Source organism: Sebastes fasciatus, chromosome 21 (assembly GCF_043250625.1).
Source record: "Sebastes fasciatus isolate fSebFas1 chromosome 21, fSebFas1.pri, whole genome shotgun sequence".
Classification (NCBI taxonomy): Eukaryota; Metazoa; Chordata; class Actinopteri; order Perciformes; family Sebastidae; genus Sebastes; species Sebastes fasciatus.
The window spans coordinates 16,244,445-16,270,794 of NC_133815.1; the positions used below are offsets into that span (position 1 = coordinate 16,244,445).

Here is a 26,350-nt window from a genome sequence, read left to right on the forward strand (position 1 = left end):
TTTCATTTTATTTTTTTAATGAAAAGAATGAGCACAAGTACAATGATCTCAGAGCAGTACAATAAAATAACCTGGACTACATAACAAACAGTGATATATACTGTATATATATATATATATACACACACACACATGCTTTTAAGCAACATTTTGATCCATGCAAAATCAAGAAATCTCCAATTTGTTTTGATACAATACAATAACATTTTACAGAGATGAGGCAGGTCATGAATCCATGTACATACGTCCTCAAAACGCTTTTGTCCAAAACACAACGCTAGTCAGCAGTGTATTTTTACAGCACAGTTTTACATGTACACAACTGACTAATTTGCTAGTGGGATAAAATAGCCATGCACATCCTTGTGGAGCTCAGCTTTCACGTATGCTCGAGCTACTTCTTTGAATGTTCTGGCGTCGAGAATCAGCATAAAACTAGACTGGCCTGGGTTGGTGTTGATAACTGATGAGAGGACCACACCTGCAAATGCAAAGGAAGAGGCTATTGTTAGAGCACAGAGCAGATTATCAAAAATCTAAGGAATCACATCAAATGCCGACTTTACAGTCTCGTCAAAACAGACGTGATCATTGAGGGGTCTTATCTTTATAGGCTGATATTCCTATCCATTTGTACTCCGGCTGACATAGTATCATATGCACACCACATACACCGATAAGCCATAACATTATGACACCTTCCTAATATTGAATAGGTCCCCGTTTTGCCGCCAAAACAGCCCTGACCCGTCAAGTCATGGACTCCACTAGACCTCTGAAGGTCTGCTATGGTATCTGGCACCAAGCCGTCAGTAGCAGATCCTTTAAGTCCTGTAAATTGCGAGGTGGGACTTCCGTGGATCGGACTTGTTTGTCCAGCACATCCCACGGATGCTCGATTGGATTGAGATCTGGAGAATTTGGAGGCCAAGTCAACACCTCAAACTCGTTGCGATCCACATGATGTAAAATAAAACGTGATTCATCAGAACAGGCCACCTTCTTCCATTGCTCCGTGGTCCAGTTCTGATGCTCACATGCCCATTGTAGGCGCTTTTGGCGGTGGACACGGGTCAGCATGGGCACCCCGACTGGTCTGCGGCTCCTCAGCCCCATACGCAACAAACTGCGATGCACTGTGTGTTCTGACACCTTTCTATCAGAACCAGCATTAACTTTTTCAGCAATTTGAGCCACAGTAGCTCTTCTATTGGATCGGACAACACGGGCCAGCCTTCGCTACCCACGTGTATCAATGAGCCTTGGCCTCCCACGACCTTGTCACCGTTTTTTCTTCCTTTTGGTAGGTCCTGACCACTGCAGACCGGGAACATCCCACAAGAGCTGCAGTTTTGGAGATGCTCTTACCCAGTCGTCTAGCCATCACAATTTGTTCCTTGTCAAAGTCGCTCACATTCTTACGCTTGCCCATTTTGTCTTGCTTCCACCACATCAACTTCAAGGACAAAATGTTCACTTGCTGCCTAATATATCCCACCCACTGCCAGGTGCCATTGTAACGAGATAGTCAATGTTATTCACTTCACCTGTCAGTGGTCATAATGTCATGGCATTATGTGTGTATGTATATACGTCATACATTGTGCATGCACACCACACAGTATTCTCACCGTCATCTTCCGACTCTCCATTTGGTCTGGGGATGAACACGGGCTCTGACGGCCAGCAGTTTTCATCCCTCCAGTAAACCCTTTCCTTGGTTTCTGTGTCAAGCTTCGCAATCTACAGCAAATGAATAAATTGGGAAAAAAATAATGAAGACACTTTTACTCAGCCTGTACAAACAGCTCATAACAAAGCGCTAAAAACGTGTGTATCTGATAACAACTTCAGAAAGGGTGTGATCAGCAATTATTTACAGACATAGTAAAGGGCTGCGTGACTGCTTAATTACAAAAAAATATAACAATGAAAATGTCCGGGAGCTACGTTGAAAGGGAAATCGCACAAATAAAAGCAGATTTTTAATAAGCATGTTAATACTGTTTTGACATATTGAGTTCTTTTTAAAGTTTTTAGTCTGATTCGTTTAAAGACTTGCCAAATATTCATAGAGAGCTTATCTTGTAGACAAGCAATGCACCTGTGCAGAACTTTGCCCCAACTGCGAGCCATATACTTACAAAACAGCTGTAAAGTGATAAAATAGGCCTTCTTAGTACTGTCAGTAGGGACAAGGAACTGGCCCCAACTCTTGTCCTAGTATTAGCTGGGCTGACTATAGCAATAACTGACCAAAGATCATCAGGTGGGCAGGTTTGAACCCAGAAGCGGGAACTACGGTGGCGCTCAGGTAACGTAAAAACGCTCTCTCTAGAGCCAGTGTTTGGTTTGTCCATTCAGTGCTACTGTAGAAACATGGCGGAGCAACATGGAGGACTCCGTGCAGAGGACCCACTCCGTATGTAGTTATGAAGGGCTCATTCAAAGCTAACGAAAACACAATGATTCTTAAGGTGGTTATACATTAATGAAGACATAGTTATGAATATCTTTGCTAATAGATCCTCCGAAATGTTACACACCGTTCCTTTAATTCAATCAGCAAACGACTGCTACTTTTCAGTATATTTTAGCACGGATATTTGTGTTCCTCATTGTTGCAGTCAAAAGGGAGAAGTATAATAAATAGCCATCTGTTGAGTTCACTCCAGAAAATAGGGCTAAAATTATTGTGTATGTCAGCATGTAGACTACAAAAGAAAGTACAGTCTTACAGCAGAGGTTCTTGGGGCCTCAAAATAAGGCAAAGGTTTCACCTCAGTCACGATCTCCTTTAAACTTTTGTATTTATTAATGAAAAATAGATTTAAACGTGGCATGGATTTAGAGTAAGATGACTGCTTTTGTGTTTGCATATACAATGTTTTTTTTACCCCTGGGTATGCAGGTCAATTGGATCATTCAACTTGACCTGTAAAATGAATGAGCCTTACATATTTCGTAAAAAAAAAAAAAATGTCCTCAGTTGGTGTGACAACTATTCATCATCATATCCTTTAAATGTTTCCTTTTGCTCGTCCTGCTTTTTATTCCATATCACAAACACCTTTAAATTTCAAAGAAAAGCAGAAGCTCTCTTCTGTTGCTGGAATTCTGTGCCAAGTGGGAATGAACAAAAATATCTAATTGTCTGAACCAGGATGTTTCCCTTTTGTTCCTTCCTCTTTGTAGACACTATACCTCTGGACTGGGGGGTTGCAGTGACACGCAAGGGAAGCTCTTTTCCAAAGAGCTTTGTTACTCAATACTTTGAAGCCTCACTGCGTTTATCGCTTCTTTCCGTTGTTTTAGGTACCTTGACGTACAAGAGTGCCCAGTGGAAAGGATGTGTGGGTATTACAGCCAGAGCCATGAAGTGGTTTGGTCTTTGTTGGAGCGATCGGTAATTCTAAGTGTTTCCTATACCTTCTGTTGCGTCAACTGGTAGTTCTCACTTCTGCAATTTGCTTCCTATCTCTTTAAAAACAATGCTGCCAGGAACAATCTGTTTCCCAACAGTCCTGCATTTAAAACCTCTGTTCTTCAAGAGTCTGCAAGTTTCGGGTCTCTCTTGCCAAATAACACTTATGAGACTGTAGGACATCACAAAGACGGATGTTCTCACTAGTTCTGTCCGCAGTGGCCAAATTAAAAACAATAGGGAATGTTACCTCATTTGCCAGTGCGGACTCCTCCACGCAGTTCCCATAGACGAACTGATGCCTCTTTCCGTTGAGGTCATAGTTCATTCTGGGTAATTCGAAACCTGATGGAAATAAAATCACAGTTTTTGTATTTGTATAAACAAATCAAATACTCTTAAAGACCCAATGTAAGAAATACTACTTGAACAATAATTATTTGATTTGCTTTAAGTGTCTTGATGGTTTTACCTTCACAGAACACCTCTGGCTGGACCAACAGTTTGCCTTCCTTCTCCTTCACAGCACTGGCTGTCGTGTACTTGAGTTTCACCAGGTCCTCTCCAACTGCCACGCCCTGCAAAAACCCAGTCAAAAAGTACAAATTAAGTGTTAAAGGAGCACCTTCTCTAAATTTCAGGGTGAAATCAATTCATTATTTTTTTTTAAAAACCCACCTTGTCTGACTGGACAGGAAGTGCGAATCGTTTGTAGCTTGGTTTGGAGTAGCTGTCATCGTGGAACCCGGGGTTTTCCTTCAGTTTGCTCAGGTAGAACATATTATAAAGGCTGTTATCACTGTAGGCGATTACATCAAAGATCACGTGTCCGTCGTCCTCGAAAGCATTCACGTGATGGTAGACGACCATTGGTCCCGTGTAGTACTTTGTCTCGATCACTTTGCCAGTCTTCCTGTCTATCAGGTGGATCAGTGTCTGTTGAAGAAGTAAACATTTAGAAACACCGTCACAGTCATGTTAGCCAGGTTTTTCCCCCTGATATCTACAGCTGCTTCATACTAAGTTGAGTAGTTTGAATATAAAGAATATCATACAAGACAAATAAATAAAACACAGAGACCCCTTACATTTTCCTCAGGGCAGAACTTGAGGCAGCTCGCCCAGTTGACTCCCCTCATGTACGCAGTGGCCATCTTGAGGATGTCCAGTTTGAAAGGCTGCTCGATGAAAATGAAGTAGTTGTCCGTCATGCCGAAGCTGTGGTAGTAGCTGGGTGTGAGCATGGAGCGGCAGGGAATTGTGCAGACCACCTCCACGTTCTTCAGCGCGGGGGCATTCTTGCCTTTGTCTGAAGCTTTCAAGTAAAGAGCAAAAAAAAGTTAAAGAAAAAATAGGGTAACTTTTTGGTGTTTTTTCAACCCTATTTTACCATGTTTTTGTATCTTACTGACAAATAGGGACAACAATTTCTGAAATTGGGCCATAATTGATGGATAACACTGTAGACTGCACAGGCTGCCATATGGTGCTATTGGGGCAAGTTGGCACCGTCATTTAGGTCCACTAAAAGTGCTTGTTTTTACCATACCAGGCTCTGGACAACATTATGGACACGTCACCTTGTTCAAGGAGAAATATCATTCTGAAATCTCGTGAATAGTGTAATACATCCATGAGTATTTGTTTACCCATGATAACCCATGATAGTATACATTTGAGCCGGATAATCAGATTTCCCAACGAGACTCCTCCTTGAGCGGGACTTGGACACAATAACAAACCAACCGGATCAAGCGAAAGGTAAGAAAAACATCTTATTTCTCTGTAGGGTCCTTTCCATAATGCTGTCAAACACTTATAATAACAACCTGAGCCTGTCAGTGGCAAAAACAAGCACTTTTAGTGAATGTAACGTTACATTGTCGCTGCTCACTTGCCCTCAGAGCTCGTTCAGCGGCTGCTGGTTACAACGTTATCTCTAAATACTGGACCAATTTCAGAAATTGTTGTCCCCATTAGTCACTTAGACACAAAAACATGGGAAAATAGGGTGCAGGTTGAAAAATAACCAATCTATGCTTTAAAATTGTGTCTACACATTATTTTCATTTTAGTTTGTCTGCAAAAAATAGTGTAATAGTGCAGTAATATAGTGTAAAGTGCAGACTGCACTGCATTCAAATCTCCGAAAAAGGAATCAAGGGCAGCAATTTGACCACGGCTGTTCTTCATGTGGCTCTCCTGTCTATCATACATTTGCATAATCTTGTCTTGCACCTTAACTTTCTTCAACAAAGTACAGCTGACAGGAAGAGAAAGCACTAAGGTCTCAGGGGCAAAGTTGAGTGGGTTATGACGTTTGCTTACCTTTCTCTGAAACAGCGGGGACTTTGAACAGTATATATTTGGTCTTGCCCTTATCTGCTATTGTGGTTCCGATGTTGTAGGCATTGCCCTCTTTGTCGTAGTGCGGATGGGACGAAACCAAGTTCACCGGCAGGAACTTCATGTAGTCCACCTGTGTGTGTGTTCAGCAAACTCATGAGCTCTGAAATCAACTCTTCACTTTTGGATGTGTGCAAACAGTGATCATCTGTGGGGTGAGTGATCAGCAGATGACGTTACCTTGTCCTGAGTTTCCAGTGTCACGGGATCAATCTTGCGGATGTAGTTGGTTTCAGAGGTGGCGTAGTAGTCCTTTCCGTATTTGATGAAGTTGCTTGCACCGTTGTCAGTGAAGTCTGGCACTGTGTGGTTGATAAAAGTAATCGCCCTGAAAAGTAAGAAGAAGAAATTTGAAGAAAGAGAGAGGGGGTCATCCAACACAGAATACCTAAGTTGCTCACAGTTGCAGGGATGTCTGGCTCATTTGCATCTCAATGTTAAGTTCACAACATAAAGGGAAACAGCAGGGGGTTTCTCAAAAGACTGATTAGCATCATATTTCAGATTCTTTAGAAAACCTAGTTGATTTGATCCCCACCCACACACACTTTACAAGACTGTAACATGTTCTTGTTACAGACAGAAGAAGTTTTCAAATTAATGTTTGCGCCGTTACATACAAATAAACAGAATTGTGGAAGAACTGGATGGCAAACACATTTTGCAACTATAAATTTGTAAAAAAAAAATAATAAAAATAAGACTATCATGAAAGGGAATAAATAAAAAAAGTGGCTTACTTGACAATGAAGTTCTTGCTTGGGTCTGGGTAGGCCATCGTCCCCATTTCAGACACAACTATCCTGTTTGCTGCCATGTTAGAATTGTAGGTGTCACTTTTCAAAAATCTGCTTCTGTGGGTCACTTCACCTGTGAGAACAAAAATGTTTATGCGTTTATTTTATTTATTTAAAAAAGATTGCTAGCTGATACCAATGGCACCAGCTAGTCATCCAGGGGTCTGAAATCAAGTACATTAATTTATCACATACATACTATATATACAACATCATATTTGTATTACACTAATAACATTCAAATTTTACAAACATATATACATTTCACATTCATACACAATCTTCCACAGCCTCAAGACCCATCATCAGGGAAAAGGAACAAAAGAAAACCCATACATGACCATGTATGCTGTTAGTGTGCTCTCTTTACTGACATGCAATGATTGCAACAAAAAAATATGTTAAAGTCACAAATGTAAAAAAACAAACAAACAAGACCAACCATCTTTAAAGGTGAAGCTGCTCATGATGGCCATCCCATCAAACCAGTGGTCGTAGGTGGTGTCTCCAACAGTGAAGATGCCTGGGCCATTACGCAGCAGCGTGCCTTGCAGCCAGCTGGGTATTGTCCCTAAACAACAACAAGAAAAAAACAGTCAGCAATGTAATTAAAAAGTCAGTGCATGTGTTGGTCATTCAATAGTGTAAAAAAAGTGGACTTACCTTTCACTTCTGCCTTGCAGGGCTCCGGGCTCTCCGACGCGTTCTTGGAGAAATCTGTTGCCATGTTTGTGTTGAGAAGAGAGCGCACTGAATAACACGCTGAGGTGTCTGGATAAATACTGGAGAGCGAGAACCACTCCTTTTAAAGCTCCTGTCTGTCTGGGGAGGAGGGAGAGGGGGGGCAAGAGACGTGTTAACTTATCAGTGCAGAGACGTCCTCTGTCCTCTGCTTCATTGAAATGTTGCTGTAAAGATTTCTTTGAAATCTTACAGTTGTGGTTCAGCGAAATGCGCTCCTCAGAAAGAAATTAGCCCACTTTTATCTCATATTCTGGGTCACCATACTGAGTGACAACTTAGTACCTGTTGCTAGATTCTTTTGGTATGTGATTTATTTAAAAAAAAAAAAAAAATCTAAATATCTAAAATAATAATAACAAAATAGCCATTTTAATTAGAATAGAATAGAATAGAATAGAAAGCGTCATTGTCATTGTATTAAATACAACGAGATTCACAGTTGCCACTTCTGGTCAGTGCTTTAAAACAAATACTTGACAAGACTAAACGAGGCAGATAAAACATATAACAGGTAAAACACACACAATTATAAAGTAAATAAAACAGGTAAAGTAGATGTAATAAATAAATATAAACAGAAGTGTTACACTAGAAGTATAAAATATAAAAATAGATGTAATGTAAACAGAGGTAATTGCACTTGTAAAATAGGTAGGGTAGATGTAATAAATAAAATGTAAACAAAGTTGCACTTGAGGTGTATATTGCATTAAGGATATATTGCACAGATAAATGTATTTCACATTCAGTGTATTAATATTGCACATATTTATTTTTTAATTCTAAACAAACACACAAAATAAATAAATAGTCCTTATATAGTATTTATTTATTTAGTTTTATAATTAAATAAATAAATAAATAAGGTAATAAATAATATATAGTCCTTATATATTTTTATATATTCTTTCTGCAGTTTTGGCAGTCAATAGATTCTTTCGGTATACAATTTATTTAAAAAGAAAATCTAAATATCTCCATTTTAATTCCAAACAAACAAACAAAATAAATAAATAATCCTAATATAGTATTCATTTATGTATTTATTTATTTAATTTGTAAATAAATAAATAAATGAGGTAATAAATAATATATAGTCCTTATGTATTTTTATATATTCTTTCTGCAGTTTTGGCAGTCAATAGATTCTTTTGGTATGTAATTTATTTTAAAAAAAATCCAAATATCTCCAATTTAATTTCAAACAAACAAACAAAATAAATAAATAGTCCTTATTTAGTATTTATTTAGTTTGTAAATAAATAAATAAGGTTATAAATAATATATAGTCCTTATATATTTTTATATATTCTTTCTGCAGTTTTTGCAGTCAATCCACTTGTATTGGCCCTCACCACGTGCATTTTTACTTGCTTATATTTCTTATTCAGTTTGTTGAGTTAAATAGTTACTTTTTTCCGGGCCAGCCTAGTAATTAATAGGTAAAAACACACATATATGAGTTTTTTTTATAGTGTGAATTTAGTATGATCTTAGTATGAACCTATTGGAATTAACAATTCCAATAGGTTCATACGTAGACATATTTAGACAGAGAAGTAAGTCTCAAACTTGTGATGTCATAGGGTATAAAGTCCAGAGCTGCTCCATAGACAATCAATGGGAGACCCACAGAATGTTTGTTTTCTTTTTTATACCCAAATGAGCTTTATTCTATTGTTGTGTTCTCAGATGTGAAACAGAAAATGTTCCCATATACTCAGAACATTCCTCTGGGTGCTCTCAGGGTCATCTAGTGTATAACATCTCTCCCTATTCATTGTCTATGCAGCAGTTCCACACTTTATACCCAATGACATCACAAGTTTGAGTAAAACTCAAACTTTACTCTAAATTTTGGAAAGTTGTTCATGTTTACTAATATTTTTGGACTGTCTAAGACCATAGGAATAACATGTATGAATTTTGAAAATGGGCGTACTTCCCCTTTAAGTAACTTATTTTATCTGATTTGGTGACTAAGGTAATATTGTTTTATGGCCTTCATTCACTGGAAAGCATGTTGACTTTGGATTTCTATCCTTCACTATCACATACAGGTGTTTTTAGTCTGTGACCTTACATTCTTTCTTGGAAGGATGTGTACTGGCTCCCAGACAGATTATGGAACAGTGAACTCCTGTCAGCTACAGGGCTGATGTAATACAGGGGATGATTTGCAGTACATGATGGCAAACCAGTAACTCAAAAAGTAATAATAAATCATATTTGTATGTTAAAGTCAAAATGAACATCATCTCTAAGGGTAAATAGCCTAATATCTTGTCTGTTTGTTTATCCAGAATAAGCAGCTGATGACGTAACCGCAGCTGTCCTGAGATGACCAGAGGCACTCAACAGAGTGGGGAGGGTATGGGCTGCTTCTTATCTATATATTACTCATATGCTGCAGTGATGATATTTTTCAAAGGTCGTTCAAATTCCATCAAAACCACTTCCAACTACAGCACTTAGCAGAATTCATACCTCCACCAACTTTACAATACCTGAACAAGTTGTTTCACAACAAGAAATGCTCACATGTTTATGTGTCATGTTCTGGCTGTGCCAGCTCTTATTATTTACTTTTGTGATTTTGGATTTGGTTTATTTGTATTTATTTCCGGTGTTTCCTGTTTTATTTTGGTAGTTCACTCCTCCTGTGTCTTGTCTGGTTTTACTTCCCTCCTTTGTTTGTTTTCCCGCCTTTTGTTGATTGTCTGCCCCGCCCTGATTTGTTTCACCTGTGTGTATCATGTCCTGTATTTAAGCCTGTGTGTTCCCCTCTGTCCTGGTCGGTTCGTCTTGTCTCCCCAGTTCCCGTCTACCTTGTCCTCCGTGTTCATTGTTCCCTCCAGCTCTGGTCTTAGTGTTCCTCCTGCCCGTGTTCTTGTATTCTCTGGTTAGTAGTTTTGTTTTGTTTCTCAGTTTGGTTTTGGTGTGTTTTCATTTGTACTTTGTTCCCCTCCTTGTTTTTTGTGGTTTTCTGGATTTTTTCAGCTTAATTAAAGCTCGCTTTTGTTTAAAAGATCTTCCTGTCCTGCTTGTACTCTGCGTTTGGGTCATCCTCTGTAACTCACCACATGACAGAACGAACCGACCCTAAATAATGACCCCAGCAGAGAGCTTTTATGCCCATTTGGGCATCCGGATTCGGTCCGAGCATCAGCCTCAGCCCCGGCCTGTTGGCTTCCTGAGCTTCCGGCCCATGCCCCAGCAGTCAGCTAGCTTTAGGCTAGCATCAGCCCCGGATCGGTTCTTGGGAACCCGCCTTGCCCTGGGAGGTCCACTAAGTTTACAGTCTGCGGCTCGCCATGCTGATCTACAGGACACTAGCTTGGACCTGCTAGGGGTTGGAGCCCCTAGAAGGAAGCGTGGTTTTCGGAGGCGGCGTTCTCCTAAGCTGCTCAGTGTTCCATCCAAAACCAAGCCTACTCCTGTGTCGGAGGTCCGGCCGACCTCTGCTCCAAGTTTCCTGTCGGAGGTCAGGCCGACCCCTGCTTCAAGCGTCCTGTCGGAGGTCAGGTCGACCTCTGCTCCACGCGTCCTGTCGGAGGTCCGGTCGACCCCTGCTCCAAGCGTCCTGTCGGAGGTCCGGTCGACCTCTGCTCCAAGCGTCCTGTCGGAGGTCCGGCCGACTCCTGCTCCACGCGTCCTGTCGGAGGTCCGGCAGACCTCTGCTCCAAGCGTCCTGTCGGAGGTCCGGCCGACTCCTGCTCCACGTGTCCTGTCGACGGTCCGGCCGACTCCTGCTCCACGTGTCCTGTCGGCGGTCCGGTCGACTCCTGTTCCACGTGTCCTGTCGGCGGTCCGGTCGACTCCTGTTCCACGTGTCCTGTCGGCGGTCCGGTCGACTCCTGTTCCACGTGTCCTGTCGGCGGTCCGGTCGACTCCTGTTCCACGTGTCCTGTCGGCGGTCCGGTCGACTCCTGTTCCACGTGTCCTGTCGGCGGTCCGGTCGACTCCTGTTCAATGTGTCCTGTCGGCGGTCCGGTCGACTCCTGTTCCACGTGTCCTGTCTGCGGTCCGGTCGACTCCTGTTCCACGTGTCCTGTCGGCGGTCCGGTCGACTCCGTTCCACGTCTCCTGTCGGGGGTCGGGTCGACCTCCGTTTCGGTTGGGCCGCAACCGCCACCTGCTGTTCCGGTTGGGTCGCAACCTCCACCTGCTGTTCCAGTTGGGTCGCAACCGCCACCTGCTTTACCGGTTGGGCCGCAATCGCCATCTGCTGTTCCGGTTGGGTCGCAACCGCCACCTGCTGTTCCGGTTGGGTCGCAACCTCCACCTGCTGTTCCGGTTGGGTCGCAACCGCCACCTGCTTTACCGGTTGGGCCGCAATCGCCATCTGCTGTTCCGGTTGGGTCGCAACCGCCACCTGCTGTTCCGGTTGGGTCGCAACCTCCACCTGCTGTTCCGGTTGGGTCGCAACCGCCACCTGCTTTACCGGTTGGGCCGCAATCGCCATCTGCTGTTCCGGTTGGGTCGCAACCGCCACCTGCTGTTCCGGTTGGGCCGCAACCGCCACCTGCTGTTCCGGTTGGGTCGCAACCTCCACCTGCTGTTCCGGTTGGGCCGCAACCTCCACCTGCTGTTCCGGTTGGGCCGCAACCTCCACCTGCTGTTCCGGTTGGGTCGCAACCGTCACCTGCTGTTCCGGTTGGGTCGCAACCGTCACCTGCTGTTCCGGTTGGGTCGCAACCTCCACCTGCTGTTCCGGTTGGGTCGCAACCGCCACCTGCTTTACCGGTTGGGCCGCAATCGCCATCTGCTGTTCCGGTTGGGTCGCAACCGCCACCTGCTGTTCCGGTTGGGTCGCACCCGCCACCTGTTGTTCCGGTTGGGCCGCAACCTTCACCTGTTTTTCCGGTTGGGTCGCAACCTCCACCTGCTGTTCCGGTTGGGCCGCAACCGTCACCTGCTGTTCCGGTTGGGCCGCAACCTCCACCGTCTGATTCGCCGGTTGGTCCGCAACCACCACCGGCTGATTCGCCGGTTGGTCCGCAACCGCCACCTGCTGTTCCGTCTGGTTCGCCGGTTGGGTCGCAACCGTCACCTCCTGTTTCGCCTGGGTTTCAGCCCAAAAGCCTTGTTCCTGTGACTGCTGGGCCGCGGTTCCGGGACCCCGGGTTCCCCGGCTCTGGCTCTGCCTTGCCCCCGGGCCGTCCGCCCGAGTTTCCCGGCTCTGGCTCTGCCTTGCCCCCGGGTCATTTGCCGGAGTTTCTCGGTTCGGACTCTGTCCTGCCTCCGGGCCGTCCGCCCGAGTTCCCAGACTCTGTCCCGGTTCTGTCCCCGGGCCGTCCGCCCGAGTTCTCAGGCTCTGTCCCGGTTTTGCCCTCAGGCCGTCCGCCTGAGAGGGTCGGTGCCCAGGGTTCCTGGAGTCCCTCCTCCGGGCCCCCCTCCGCCCACCCGGTTCTGGTTGTGGAACGTCTGGGATCCGTCCCTTGAGGGGAGGGGCTATGTCATGTTCTGGCTGTGCCAGCTCTTATTATTTACTTTTGTGATTTTGGATTTGGTTTATTTGTATTTATTTCCGGTGTTTCCTGTTTTATTTTGGTAGTTCACTCCTCCTGTGTCTTGTCTGGTTTTACTTCCCTCCTTTGTTTGTTTTCCCGCCTTTTGTTGATTGTCTGCCCCGCCCTGATTTGTTTCACCTGTGTGTATCATGTCCTGTATTTAAGCCTGTGTGTTCCCCTCTGTCCTGGTCGGTTCGTCTTGTCTCCCCAGTTCCCGTCTACCTTGTCCTCCGTGTTCATTGTTCCCTCCAGCTCTGGTCTTAGTGTTCCTCCTGCCCGTGTTCTTGTATTCTCTGGTTAGTAGTTTTGTTTTGTTTCTCAGTTTGGTTTTGGTGTGTTTTCATTTGTACTTTGTTCCCCTCCTTGTTTTTTGTGGTTTTCTGGATTTTTTTCAGCTTAATTAAAGCTCGCTTTTGTTTAAAAGATCTTCCTGTCCTGCTTGTACTCTGCGTTTGGGTCATCCTCTGTAACTCACCACATGACATTATGACTGTACCTGAAACGAGATGTGCTCTGAGAAATTATTGTGATTATCTGAATGCAGCATTATCTGTTTGGCTTCTTACAAAAGTGTTTTGGTCCTTTCTCACTCCAAAATCAATCTTTCAAAAAAGTCATGTGCTATTTTTAAAGTTGTGTGAGTTAAGTTCACTGACAACCTTTTTTTGAAAACAAACACACAAAGGAGATAAACAGACCAGGGGGGTGGGAGGGAATAACCCTGTTGACTGAAATGGTGATTAAAGTGTGGCATCACAATTAGTGGAAGGTTAAAAATGCCTTTTACTCATATTTTAAGATTTTACCTTTAGTAAAATAAGGTTTGGTGTGTGTGCGCACATGTTCGCTTACAGAAGAGATTGTCCACAGGTAGATAAGAGAGCCTTGAAGTCCTTCAAGTACAGCGTTGGGGAAGCTACTTTGCTTTGCAAGCAGTTAGTTCATGCTGGACAAAGTCGAACTACAGCAAAGCTACCCTCGGAAGAAATAACATAATTTAAAGTGTAAACACTTATTTTCCACATGGTCCCTGATGTCATAGAAAAGAGTACGGGCAATCACACATGACACGCAATACGCACATGCAGGCTCTTACACAAAGGTGAAAGGTCAAGTGTGTGTTGGTGGCTGCTGGAGGAAAGCACTGAAAAAAAAAAGGGAACAGGGGGGTTAAATTAGGCTACAGTAATCTCTATAAACTGATTCTGCATTCACATGTACAATCTGTAGCCAACGGGGCAATATTTTGATATCGGAAGCGTTCTGGTTTCCGTTTGTAGTCTGAGTAGTATTGACCAATGAAAAATTTCAGTAGTTAACTACACAAAAAATGGCAAAAAGATATTTTAACTACTTGAATCACTTGCAAATATGAATGCACAGTACCAGCAAGCATGCATAATTACATCTAGTTCACTACCCCACAACACCGAACACGTTCAATCCCTGCAGGCAGCAGGCATCTGAACTCAACTGAACTTAACTGAATCTGCTCTTTCAGAAGATTTCTGCACTTTGATCACTCTGCCAGCTGGGCAAAGTCATCAATTTCTCCTCCTTAATGCGAAATTCCAAGAATTTCTATTGCCTCTCAATGGCTCTCAACGTGGCGACAGCTGAGCCGGTGTTGAGTTGATTACTGTTTCCCTGTCGAAATGTTCTGAAACAGAAAATGTAGGCCTACCCATATACTCTGCTCTGTGTCACCTATAACATCTCTCCCAATTCATTGTCTATGGAGCAGGTCCAAACTTTATACCCTATGACATGAGTTACTATGAGTTTTAGCACTCTAGTTTATGAATTTGGGAGAGAGTTGTCCATGTTTACTAATATTTTGGAGTCTCTTAGACCATATGAATATCATGTATGAAGTTCAAGTAGGTCAACTTCTTTTATCTGCTTTGGTGACGTTGTAATATTGCTTTATGGCCTCCAGTCACTGGAAAGCATGTTGACTTTGGATTTATATCCTTCACTATCACATACAGGTATGTTTAGTCTGTGGCCTTACATTTTTTCTTGGAAGGATGTGTAGTGACTCTCAGACAGATCAAAGAGCAGTGAACTCCTATCAGCTACAGGGCTGATATAACACTGGGGATGCAGTTCATGATGGCAAACCAGTAACTCAAAAAGGAATAATATATCATTGTACGTTAAAGTCCAAATGCACATCATCTCCAAGGGTAAATAGCCTCATATCTTATCTGTTTGTTTTTCCAGAATAAGCAGCTGATGACATTACTGCATCTGTCCTGAGATGACCAGAGGCACTCCACAGTGGTGAGGGCATGGTCTGCTTCTTATATGTATAATATAATAACATGTGTTTTCCCCTACCTTATCCTAAACCAACCTTTATCCCTAAACACCGAGGGGGCGCTATCATTTTATCTCAACTCGTCACATGCTGATGCTTTGTCAGACCCCTCGGCGTCACTTTTCGGTCGCAGTGAACACATGTTTAATGTTGTGTATTAAACAAAAACATTTGTTTAGGATTAGGCAACAAAACCACTGAGTTAGATTTAGGCAAAAACCACATGGTTGAGCTTAAAACTACTACGTTTGTACAATAAAAATGTGACTTGGCGTTGAGAACACGGTACGTAATGATCAGCTGACTGCAAAGTGAAAGAGAAACATGACGCACGGTTTGGACCAATCAACCTCTCCTCCCACACATCCGGAGTGTGTCTTTTGCTCTTAAATCTATGTCACCTCCACAGCACTTTCTCTGAGCATTTACTTTTGCTGTAGATGGATTTACATTGTAGTTAAACCTGCAATAGGCCGAATATTTTTGGCATCATTGGGCAAAAATTCCACAATAACCTTTCAGCATATTGTAATTCAAGTGTTCTGAGAGAAAACTAGACTTCTGCACCTCCTCATGGCTCTGTTTTCAGGCTTTAAAAAACCTAGCCCGTGATGGGAGACTTATGCCAATCACAGGTTATTTCAGAGAGAGAGAGAGCATTCCTATTGGTTGTTCATTCAACAGAGGCAGCTGTCAATCACTCGCAAACTCCAATCAAACGGTCAGGCAGCGCTGATCAATATGAGAAAGTTTGTTCCGGCTGGTGGGCGGTGCTTGGTATTTCTTAACTGATCTCAACATGGCTACCGGGGCACAAACTTTCTTATTTTACATCTAAACAGTACACTACAAGATGTTTCTGAAAACATTTGAGGCGAGAAATAGGCATTACAGTATCAGAATATTGATTCATATTTGATCAGCGCTGCCTAGTTTGACTGTTTGATCCGAGTTCGCAAGTGATTGACAGCTGCTCAGAGATGGCAGACTCCAGTTTGGCTCTGATTCGTTGTTTTCCTTCCGTCTGTGAAATCTTGCCATTAGGAGCACCGTAGGACACCGGAGGACACAGAGGCACATGATTTTTTTTCAGATTACGTGTCTCATGCATTACTGTCAGGATATAGTGACCATTTTATAAAAAAAACTTTTTTTAAATCACATTTGTTCCAATTCTACGAACTGCTGCTTTAATGGAAAGGCTGGTGTGTCACTGGCACTTTGTGCAGCGGAATCTAACGCCGATGGCTGTGACAAAGCATCAGTATTTGATGCCCTGGGAATGAGAACAGGCTGAGGATACAGTGCTTACAGATATCTCAGTGAGGCCAGGGAGAATTTAAGGAAATGGCAACCCTGTCCTCTAGTGGCCTTATGTAAGACATTACCTGCTATGGTCATGAATCATTTAATGGAGATTGTTAAAGTTGCTCTAGTAATGTCAAAATGTCCCCACTCAGGATTACCACCAAAAACAAGAAAGGCAAAACAACAAAATGTCTTCAAACCTTCCTGGTGACTACCTAGTCAAGGTGCTCAAAACCAAAACTTCAAGCTGGTCAAACAGTGACCCAGTCAAAAGCACAACTAAACAGCAGCAGCAACCACAAATGATCTAACCAAAAAGGATGACAAATACACTCAAACAAAGGCCACTAGATACACACAAAAACGTACACACACTTACCTCATCTCATGGACGTTCTATCCCGGACGAGCCCCCATATGTTACGCCCCAACCTTGGGCAGCCCTATTTGGGCGAACAACACATCTGGGCAGAGCTACTGGAGAGGGAAAAGGGTCAACAGCACAGGGATCACATACAGCCATAACAGAGGTCTCAGGTGAGGCCAGAGAGAATTGAAGTACATGGCAACACTGTCATCTAGTGGCTCATGTGAGACATTACCTGTTATGGTCATGAATAATTTAAGAGTAACAATAGTTCTAGTAATGTCAAAATGTTCTTGTTGATTATATATAATTGAGTATGGCAAAAAATAAAAAACATACACTTAGTACTTACATACGTATGTGTGGCCAGGGAATGCGAACAGCTGGACTGTGAGCCAATTATTGTCTTGACAGGAAAAAACACGTTCACAAACTGTAAGAAAATAAAGTAGCAAACCAGGATTTTTGTGGCGTTTTTTTGTCAAGATTGCCCTTCCTTTACCAGCATCGGGCAGAAATTATAGAGTTTAGTCAATAATGTGTCATCCTTTGCCAAGTTCTCTGTCATCCAAAACTTTTGAGGTGTTATTACTTTTCTGGGCATTTTGGAAAATTACTGAATTGTGAAAATACGTAGACAACATCTTTGCCATGTAAAGTAGTAGTTTGATTATTGTCCAATGTCAATGTAATACAAAGCCATCAAGGTGCTATAAATGGTGTTGTTAAGGTGCCATCAAATAGGACTTTAAGAAATTGTTCCCCATGGAGAACTTAAATAACTGCCAGGACAAAGTCAGCCATGAAAGTAAATTTCACTAAATATGTCATTGACATTAAACATTTTCTGTACGCTTCATCAGGGCAAATGGTATCTTGTGAGTAAATTAAAGGGACAGTGTGTAGGATTTGGTGACATCTAGTGGTGTGGTTGCAGATTGCAACCAACTGAGTACCCCTCCACTCATTCCTCCCTTTTCAAGACCGCGGTTACGTGAGCTGCTGAGTGCAAAGCCATGGTAACGCCGCAGGCCTTGCTCAGAGAGCTAGTGTTGGTGACGTTTATTGTGCGAGACAAATGTAGTTAACTGAGCAGTTTCACACAAAACTAAATGATACTACGACAAACCGCGGCTTTCTTTACTTGCAAAATTATGTTTTAAATCGACTTTTGGCTCCGTTGACTACTGTCCATATTTTTTCCAAATAGGGTCCACCGGAAGTGGAGGGACTTCGCCTCTCTATGACACTACTATAGGAGCAACGGAAGTCAGATGGCGGCTGGCGGCACCAGTTTTGCACTCTGCGGCTCACGTTACCGCACTTTCATAAGTGTGTCGGAGAACTACGGTGGCCTTCAGGTAACGTAAAAAATGAGTATTTGAGACATTAGAGGCTCATTAATTGTGCTTCAAGCTGCCATTCATGCAAGAACCAGAGTGTTACACATCACATCAGTTAATTTGGTATTTATTGTAAAGAACAAATGAAAATGTAAATGACAAATATTTTCTCTTCTCCAATACATTCATAGAATGTCACTAAACACTCCACCTAGTTCCCATATCTCCCCCATACAACATTCAGAACAGAAACACCAACACCAGTTTGACTAGCCGAGAGCAGCACCTCGCTCTCTATCACCACAGCATCTGCTTTGTTTTACGTCTACTTCTCTTGGATTAATAAATTAAAGACAATGGATAGACGCATAGAACGCAAGATGCTCATGTTTATTTGCACTGCCCAGATTGTTATAGACGGTGCTGATTAGTATTCAAGTATTCCCTTACTGATTATTTCTGTGCTGGATATTATATACTAAATATCTTCTTTATGATGTCCTCATCACATCATTATCATCATCTGTGGATTACATTATGTAACAGTGGCACAGTACAAGAATAACGTTTGAGGAAACATTATGTATATGTACTAAGAAAAAGAACAAAATTTGCCTCGCAAATGTATATGCTATTTTGTTTACGGTGCAATCCCCATGCAATACCACATGCAGTTATAGAGGGTGCATGAAGAAGACGACCATATCGACCAAGCATGACGTTGCATACAGAGCCACCGCCGATTCTAACAGAAAGGGGGCCTGCTGTCCTGAAACATTTGCATGATTTCCATTTAATTCCAGTGAGATATTAACACATCCTGACTCTAAGATGTGAGATAGTGAAGTCCATCCTGTTCCAAACACACAATGGTGGAAGTGAAAGAAGTCTTTCACACCGTTTCACCATGCCAAACTACACTGAGATTCATCCTACTGTGACTGTGATCAAATCATGGTTGCAAGTTGGCACTGTTGTATGAAAAATGCTCATGGATATGAAAAAAAAAAGAAGTCTTTTGGAGTAGCAATGGCTTAAGCACTGGCACAAATATGGAAATCTTTGAAATTTTAAAACCATAAAACAAAAGCACTAAAACAACCAGCCTTAACAAGCCTCTTGGTTTTTTTACATTTGAAACTAGTAGAAAAGGCCAAACAATCACATTAGACAGGCATCAGACATGGATGTAACAAAATATTCAGTGTGCAATCATAAGTTGTTTTAAAAAGGCAACAAAATCTGATCACAGCAAGGCGTACTTTCAGAACTGGCAATCCCTGTTTCACAAAATATTTGACAGAAGCTTATGTTGTACAGCTCATATAAAGATACATTTACAATGAAAATTCAAGTACAATGTGACGTAAATCATCGATGACACGCGACTTTTGATTTGAACGTTTGTCTTAAAACCTTTTGTACAGACGTGCTCAGTGTTGTACGATGATTGACTGCTTTGTCAGTAGAATGATGCTTAAGAAAACAATTTAAACTTTTCCATATATTCCCATCCACTGAAGAAATTAAAACACAATCCTTGTTTCAATCTGATGAATATAAATACGGAAGTGCACGTTATGTTTAACAGCGGATTGAAAATCATACATGTAAAGATGAGGCAGAAGCTATTTGTATCACAATGCTTTTTAAACAATACGGAACCCTTACCATCTGAAACACTGATTGCTGTCGTTGATTTTTTTTTGACATAAAACTAAAATCAGCAGTCAAATGACCGCACCGAAATCATGTACTGAATTGAATTCAGTACATGATTTCATGTCCTTCACGGTGAACACACATAGCAGCATGCAGCTTGTCAGCAAATGTTGCCTAGGGGTACATTTGAACAGTTTGTGCCTAAAAAGATATCATAAATATAGGAAGTGTGAATATTATATAAACCTAAGGTCAACAACTGATGCTGGAAAAACTAGAGGAGTGTCAGATCTCCCGCTAACCCTCTTAGCATACGCGTACATTTCAGAGCACAGTCGCGCTTTGTCTTGTTTAATACGACACCGATTCCGAATCAGCACTCCGGGTCAGTTTCACCCTCTTTACATGCACTGCACAATGTGAAATAAATATAATGACGGCTCCACGAAACAGTGTCAACTTTGTTTATGCAATGTGATATTTTTCTTTTTCATTCTGTGAAATATCAAGTTGTATAAACATGTAATCGTGTGGATTTAAATATCTGATGAAAACCTCAATATTATTAATGCAAAATGTACGTTCTTGCATTGCTTCATGTCAGCGTACAAACACATCATAGACATTCAGTTTCCCTTTTAGCATTTCTAAGGTACTCTACTGTACATCCTCTCAATAAAAACATTATCTTTAATTGCCCGTTGCCTCGACCCCAGCAAGACAAAAGACAACATACAGTGTACCGATGCCCGTTCGACCCTTGCATTATAGAAATCAACCATTCAGATGCAACCAAGACTCAACAATATGCAATAAACGTCTTAAAATGGCTAGTTTTTTTTAAATGAACCTCTTAACTGTATGAGAGTGGGTGAGTGATGAACTGATTTATCCATACTTCTCTGTGATTGCACCTGTTGTAATCCCCTCGTGTCAGTCAAACCCCTGCAAATTTAGCTCAAGATTTACTGAGGAAAAAAAGAGATGCTTGACCCTTCTCCTCAACCGGCAATGATTTTATGGACCTGACCATCGTTGAGGAATCCCTGCATGTTTTCCAGGTTTCCTCAAAGCTTCACCATGATTCACATATCATAATAATCATAATTTATTTCGGGATTCAGGCAGCAGTAATAATAATAATAAAAAAAAACATTTTAAAGTCTTTTGTAGAGTAAAGAACGGTAAACTTTTTGACAATTTGTGGCAGTCCAGTGTCCCAGGACGGACTCTTGTGTAGTGGTAGATTGTTCAAGAGAAAAATAATTGGCCATGCACACCGAGTATTGCTAAGAGGTCATTTCATGGCTTAGGGATGGCCAGTTCAACGGTCCATCGGTACATCTCAGCGACTCCATTTTCCCTCATTACATTCGGTCCTGTGATATCACTCGTCCCAGGTGTGACAGCTACAGTAAGTGTCCGAGCTGCTGCTCCCTCATGACCTCATTTTGTCACAGTTGTGTGGCGTTTTCTCACCACTGACACCCTGCTTCCCTTTAATCCGTCTTGCCGTTCTCCTGGGCGGCGCCGGCTTTGCTCTGGCGTGCCGAGCGCAGCACCTTATAGCAGCCGCGGGCGATCTTGTGCATCCACATGACGTTCATTATGTCCAAGCAGATGCTGGAGCAGATCCAGGCTACGCGGCCGCCCCAGGGCACCAGGTAGAAGGCCGCGGTGCCGTAGACAGTGTACATACGAATGTAGTAGACCGGCATGACGGCGATGCGGACCATGAAAAAGACTACTGCCATGGCGACGCCATTAGCCATGTTGGGCCGGGAGGACTTGGGATAACCTAGTACCTCAAAGAACCAGCTGAAACACAACACATAGTTGAGAAAACGGTGTCTAGCAGGATAAAGATGTTTAAGACAATCACGAGTAACTTGACACTTTACAAAAACTGTTACGGGACTGTTTGTCTAAAGTATGTTTGCTATGACTTCAGCTTTATCCAGATAAATGTTTTTGAAAGGATTTGGAATAATCTGAACATAGGTAACATGCCACAAGCAGTGGATTACATTCATGTAATTAAAATTCCTCACAATCAACACAACTTCTGACATATAATCTCGATAAAATGTCGTAAATTGAGCTCCAACCCTAACTGTTAAGACCCAAAAGCCCAGGTCATTAGTAAGCAGGTACGTACCGCTGGTTCACACATGGTGTAGAAAACTCAGCAAGCAGACGGAAGTTAGCAAAATAAGGCAACATTCCTTCGCCCTGGAAGAACAAGGTAAGAACAGGAAGACAACGAGACATGAAAGGGACAAAAACAAGACAGCGAGTCATTTGGATCAGCAGGCATGAAGCTGATGCACCGCCAGCTCCTAACAGTAACTAGCTAACTAAGGTATGTCATAATAACCATATAATATTTCATATTTCAAGACATACTTTTACTGTGTGAGGAGCTCAAGTCTAAAATTAGATTAAGTCCTCACCAAATATAGACCTATTTGGCAGATCTAACAAAAGAGCCTTCTCCTTCAGGGCACACAATTAGTCTTTAGCCAAAATTAGACCGGTCTTTAATTTGTCTTCCTAATGATTCATCCCCCTCATCTACTGCAGCCAGAAACTCATCCTCCTTACTATTAAAGGAGCATAAAGAATTGGTGATGTGCAAAATAAGAGATTAATTGTATTAGATTGTAATCTAGTCGGTTGTTCACAGTAAGGGCTTGTTGACACATTTATCTTTAAAAGGTCTTATTGATAACATTTTTATGTTGACGAATATTTAAAAAAATAATAAGTAGTAATACATCCACATAGCCTTTAAAAAGGTGCAGAATAAAAGTATGGCTTTTCCTGAGAAAAAATATTTTGATTCTGAATTAATCATTTTAAAAGTTTTGGCAGGTCCAAAATGAATGTTTTATTTATATCTGTAGAAAATATGTGACGTTTGGTTCCCACTTCTAACAAGGCTTTTGAGCCAACAGTATAACAACGTTGGTATCACGTGGTATCGCTGGACCGTCAGCTTGTGTGGAAAAAAAACAGATAAATGTCTGACGGTATGTGTCTGGCAACCACTTGTTGTGAAGTAAATGTAATGGAACCGGGGAGGGAGTATGCGACATTGAGTGGCTGAATGTTATCAATGTTATTAATAGCACCTTTAAATCAAAACGGTTCATTCCATAGGGAGCATGAATGTGCTGACCATATTGTATGGCAATCAATCTGTTTGATTATCAGATATCTTGTTAGTAATGTTGAGATTGTAGGAAGATTTTGAGATTTTGCAGCTGCAAACTCAGCTTTCTCGGTCAACATAGCACGCACTGAGGAATCTATTACTTCAATCGAATACATTTACCATCAACACTGATTGGACACCCAAATTAAAAAGGTGGCAAATTTTCCCTTTAACGTCAAATTTAATGGAAATATGGCCAGTAACTGCCTAGGCGAAAGCACTAGAGAGAGCGATTTACCAACCAAAACTGGGCTCACTTCTAGTGAGACAATATGATTTTGCCTCATATAAGGTGTCAAAATACTAAAGTGAATTAGCAACAACATCTTGATCATATACCCCTTAAAAATCTAAATACAAAAGGCAACATGCAAAAATTGCCTCATCAAGTGAAGCATTTTTGCATTTATTGAGGTAATCATTAATGCATCCTTACACCAAACGATGCTAACTACTTCTAACCCACATTTTATGTCTTTTCATACTGTAAAGACCACACAGCACGTCAAATTCATCCGGATAACATCTCAATATTTAAAAAGGTACACAGCACAGGCTTTGATACATATGATATGTACAACCATACATACATTCAGTACATTCAGCCAGCCACTATTTAAAAAGGAGCAACCAGAAGCCATGCAGAGTAAAAAGCGATATATTTTAACTGCCAAACATCTCCTTGTTCAGAAGATCAGGGCCTGAATTCCATGATGTTGTATGAGATCATCTTCAGCAGGTTTGTACCTGAGCTCAGAGCTGAATTATGAGTGCTTGACAGAAGCCACTATAAAGTGAGTGATCCTACTATAAGATAAGCTTAAATGCCTTTATTATTCCAATTGCACAATTGTCAGTTGCTATTAAATAGAATGAAGATGATCTTACAACCAAGATGTTTTCAGGACACACAATCTTGACCCGGCCTACCTTGCTACATCAAATTTTGAACATCAAGCACTCAGACTAAAATGGTGTAGCCAAATAAATTTGAAAGAAGTGTTCTGACTACATTACAGAGACTGAGTGCTGTGATTTGCATCTTAAATAAGTTCAAATTCAGAACATAAGTTGAACTCAAAATTAAGATAAAAATCACAGCATTCAATTTCACTAAAAAGACCCACAAAGATCTTTAAACTCAGGGTTATTTGGCTAGCGGCCCGGCTTCTACGGCGTGTAAAAGACTTACCGTCAGCGCTGAAACAAAAGCTGGTCATTAAAACATACTTACTATGTGACACAAACAGGGCACATCTGCATTTTGCATCAGTTTTTGTACCGTATGATGTGAACGTTCTACTTAGCATGAGCATGCTAGTACCTCTAGGAACTGGTAAGTCCATACTGTGACTGGGCATCATATCTGCTCAGTGCAACACAACAGCAATAGTAGCAGACAAGACAGGAAATAGGGAAGTCCTCCCCCATCTAGATCAAGACCTGCTCTGGGTTTCTAAAAATGACACACAACCCTTTTGGTAGTTTTTGCATGAACGGGGATGACACAATCCGACTTGATGTTTTTTTTGCATGTAGGGTTTGAAGAGGGGCTATTTATGTTAAAAATCAGCGGAGGACACAGAGACAGACAGACAGATATATTAGAAGAAAATTAAAAAAAAAAGATGCCACCACGATGGGAAGCAAATAAGAAGCAACACTTAGAACACTGAGAAGAAAGCATGCATCTAATATTTACACATTTTTGATTAAGCTGAAAAACACACACAAAATACACATTATGCTATTCAAAAAATCAAACAATTACTTGAACACTGTTTCGACCAAGCCATTAGTGACTGATTAATAATCAATAATCAAAACAACAAGCTCATAGCATTAAGCTGATTTGAATTTAAATACAGGCTTCCAAACGATTCAATTAGGCCTTAATTTGGCTGTGTGCCTCAGGGTTTAATATTCGTATTTGTGTATTTAACATGAAAACTTCCACATAAATACACCCCAACACATTAACTAATAAGACAGCATATGACACATTTAACCGGGTACACAACTAAATCAAATGAAAATAAATGACATCAAGGGTTAACCACTTTTTATTGTGGTTTTACCGCAAATGTAATACGGCTACGGTAATGTGTTTTCTCCCACGCGGAGCATTCATTCTGTTATCCCGCATGAATTTCAGATCTAGTCTGAGGAAACAGTCATGAGTGTCCAGTAACAGTATGGCCTACTTCGGCTCACTTATCCAAGCGTTTTAGATACAGGGGGCCTTGCTCTGTTTCTCCAAAACGAAAGGCTGGATTTACAGTGAATCAGATTTGTATTCCAACGATGTGACACATCTGTTTAGACACAGAGATGTGGAATATTCCTCATTATCAATGCAATGAAGACAGACAAAGGATGCTAATATGATACGTGTCACATTAAAGAATCTGTAAATCCAGCCAGTGACTGGAATGTAGATAAAATGTAAATCTGGACTGCAGCTTTTACACTAAACATGTGGTCGAAACCAAATGTCCATTGTGCATTAACTGCTTTTTACCAAGATTTCATAATCACTTGCCAATGGCAACGTAAAAAAGGTTAAATCCAAGAATAAACTATGGGGACTCAGGCAGAGCAATGCACACTGAATGTCCTTTTGCATATCCCTCTATATGGAAAATACAGAGCGTGTATTGTAAGGGAATTCCCTGTTAGTTTGCTTAACTAGAATAAAATGGGTATCTTCAACCTCAGAGTGCATCTGACAGAATACATTCAACTATCTGGCGATGCACTATGATCTTGGGGCTCAAATGGAGGACATTATTTGTTTTCCCTCATCGGGGGAATCTCAGGAGAAGTGTAAGGAAGAGAGAGAAGAGGCAGAACTAGGCTCTGGCACAAAAACAGACAGGCGGAAAGGTAATATAGATAGGCAAGGAGGTAATTAAGAGAGTTAAATACTGTTTTTTTTGGCATGCACAGCAACAAGAGAAGGAGCCCTGTCTGTGTAGAATGCTTCAGAACTGCAAGCATGCACACAGTGGTTACAGTTTAGCATTCAGCTGTGCTAAGCTCAGAGAAGTTCAGCTTATACGTCAGATTCACACAGCATTAAAGAGGGGGGGGGGGGGTTCAGTAAAACAAACAGAAAGCACAGAAATTGTAAGGGCAAGGTGAGGAGGAGGGGGGTGGGGGGGGGGGCGGTCATCAGCCAGTACCATCATTGAGCATTCCATGCAAAAAATACCATAGTCATTCATTTCCATAATAATCATCAAC

At 41.7% G+C, this 26,350-nt stretch overlaps 2 protein-coding genes and 1 long non-coding RNA gene across 6 annotated transcripts in view; 1 reads left to right on the plus strand and 2 right to left on the minus strand.

Annotated features, from left to right (window-relative positions):
* bco1 (beta-carotene oxygenase 1) lies at positions 1-17,003 on the minus strand. 4 transcript variants are annotated; one of them, XM_074622584.1, is made up of 13 exons: positions 16,895-17,003; positions 13,981-14,028; positions 7,291-7,445; positions 7,070-7,198; positions 6,571-6,700; positions 6,011-6,158; positions 5,753-5,903; positions 4,513-4,739; positions 4,103-4,360; positions 3,897-4,002; positions 3,675-3,769; positions 1,632-1,743; positions 1-481 (listed from the first exon to the last, which is right to left on the minus strand). In XM_074622584.1, the coding sequence occupies exons 3-13, from the start codon at positions 7,352-7,354 to the stop codon at positions 327-329; spliced, it is 1,575 nt and encodes a 524-aa protein (XP_074478685.1). In that variant the 5' UTR covers positions 7,355-7,445; positions 13,981-14,028; positions 16,895-17,003; the 3' UTR covers positions 1-326. The 4 variants fall into 4 exon arrangements, with proteins under 4 accessions (XP_074478685.1, XP_074478687.1, XP_074478686.1 ...); XM_074622586.1 differs by lacking the exon at positions 16,895-17,003 and adding an exon at positions 16,100-16,263; XM_074622585.1 differs by lacking the exon at positions 16,895-17,003 and adding an exon at positions 15,775-16,263.
* LOC141760003 (uncharacterized) lies at positions 14,976-19,955 on the plus strand. The gene is made up of 2 exons (XR_012592247.1): positions 14,976-15,170; positions 18,093-19,955. It is a non-coding gene; the product is annotated as an uncharacterized LOC141760003 (long non-coding RNA).
* The window catches only part of LOC141760002 (TLC domain-containing protein 4-B-like), a 20,042-nt gene continuing 12,027 nt past the window's right edge, over positions 18,336-26,350 (minus strand). The window contains exons 6-7 of the mRNA XM_074622589.1: positions 22,046-22,119; positions 18,336-21,705 (exon numbers count right to left, since the gene is read on the minus strand). Of these exons, the coding sequence (XP_074478690.1) occupies positions 21,387-21,705; positions 22,046-22,119 (393 nt within the window). The 3' untranslated portion in view covers positions 18,336-21,386. The remainder of the gene's footprint in view (positions 21,706-22,045; positions 22,120-26,350) is intronic.

Excerpts from the sequence above, each read along its gene's own strand:
- bco1 (XM_074622584.1), bottom strand. The coding sequence starts at position 7,354 with ATGGCAACAGATTTCTCCAAGAACGCGTCGGAGAGCCCGGAGCCCTGC. Across the intron at positions 6,701-7,069 it reads CAGCTTCACCTTTAAAGATG|GTGAAGTGACCCACAGAAGC; the intron begins GTTGGTCTTGTT and ends TTGTTCTCACAG. Across the intron at positions 5,904-6,010 it reads CACTGGAAACTCAGGACAAG|GTGGACTACATGAAGTTCCT; the intron begins GTAACGTCATCT and ends ACACACACACAG.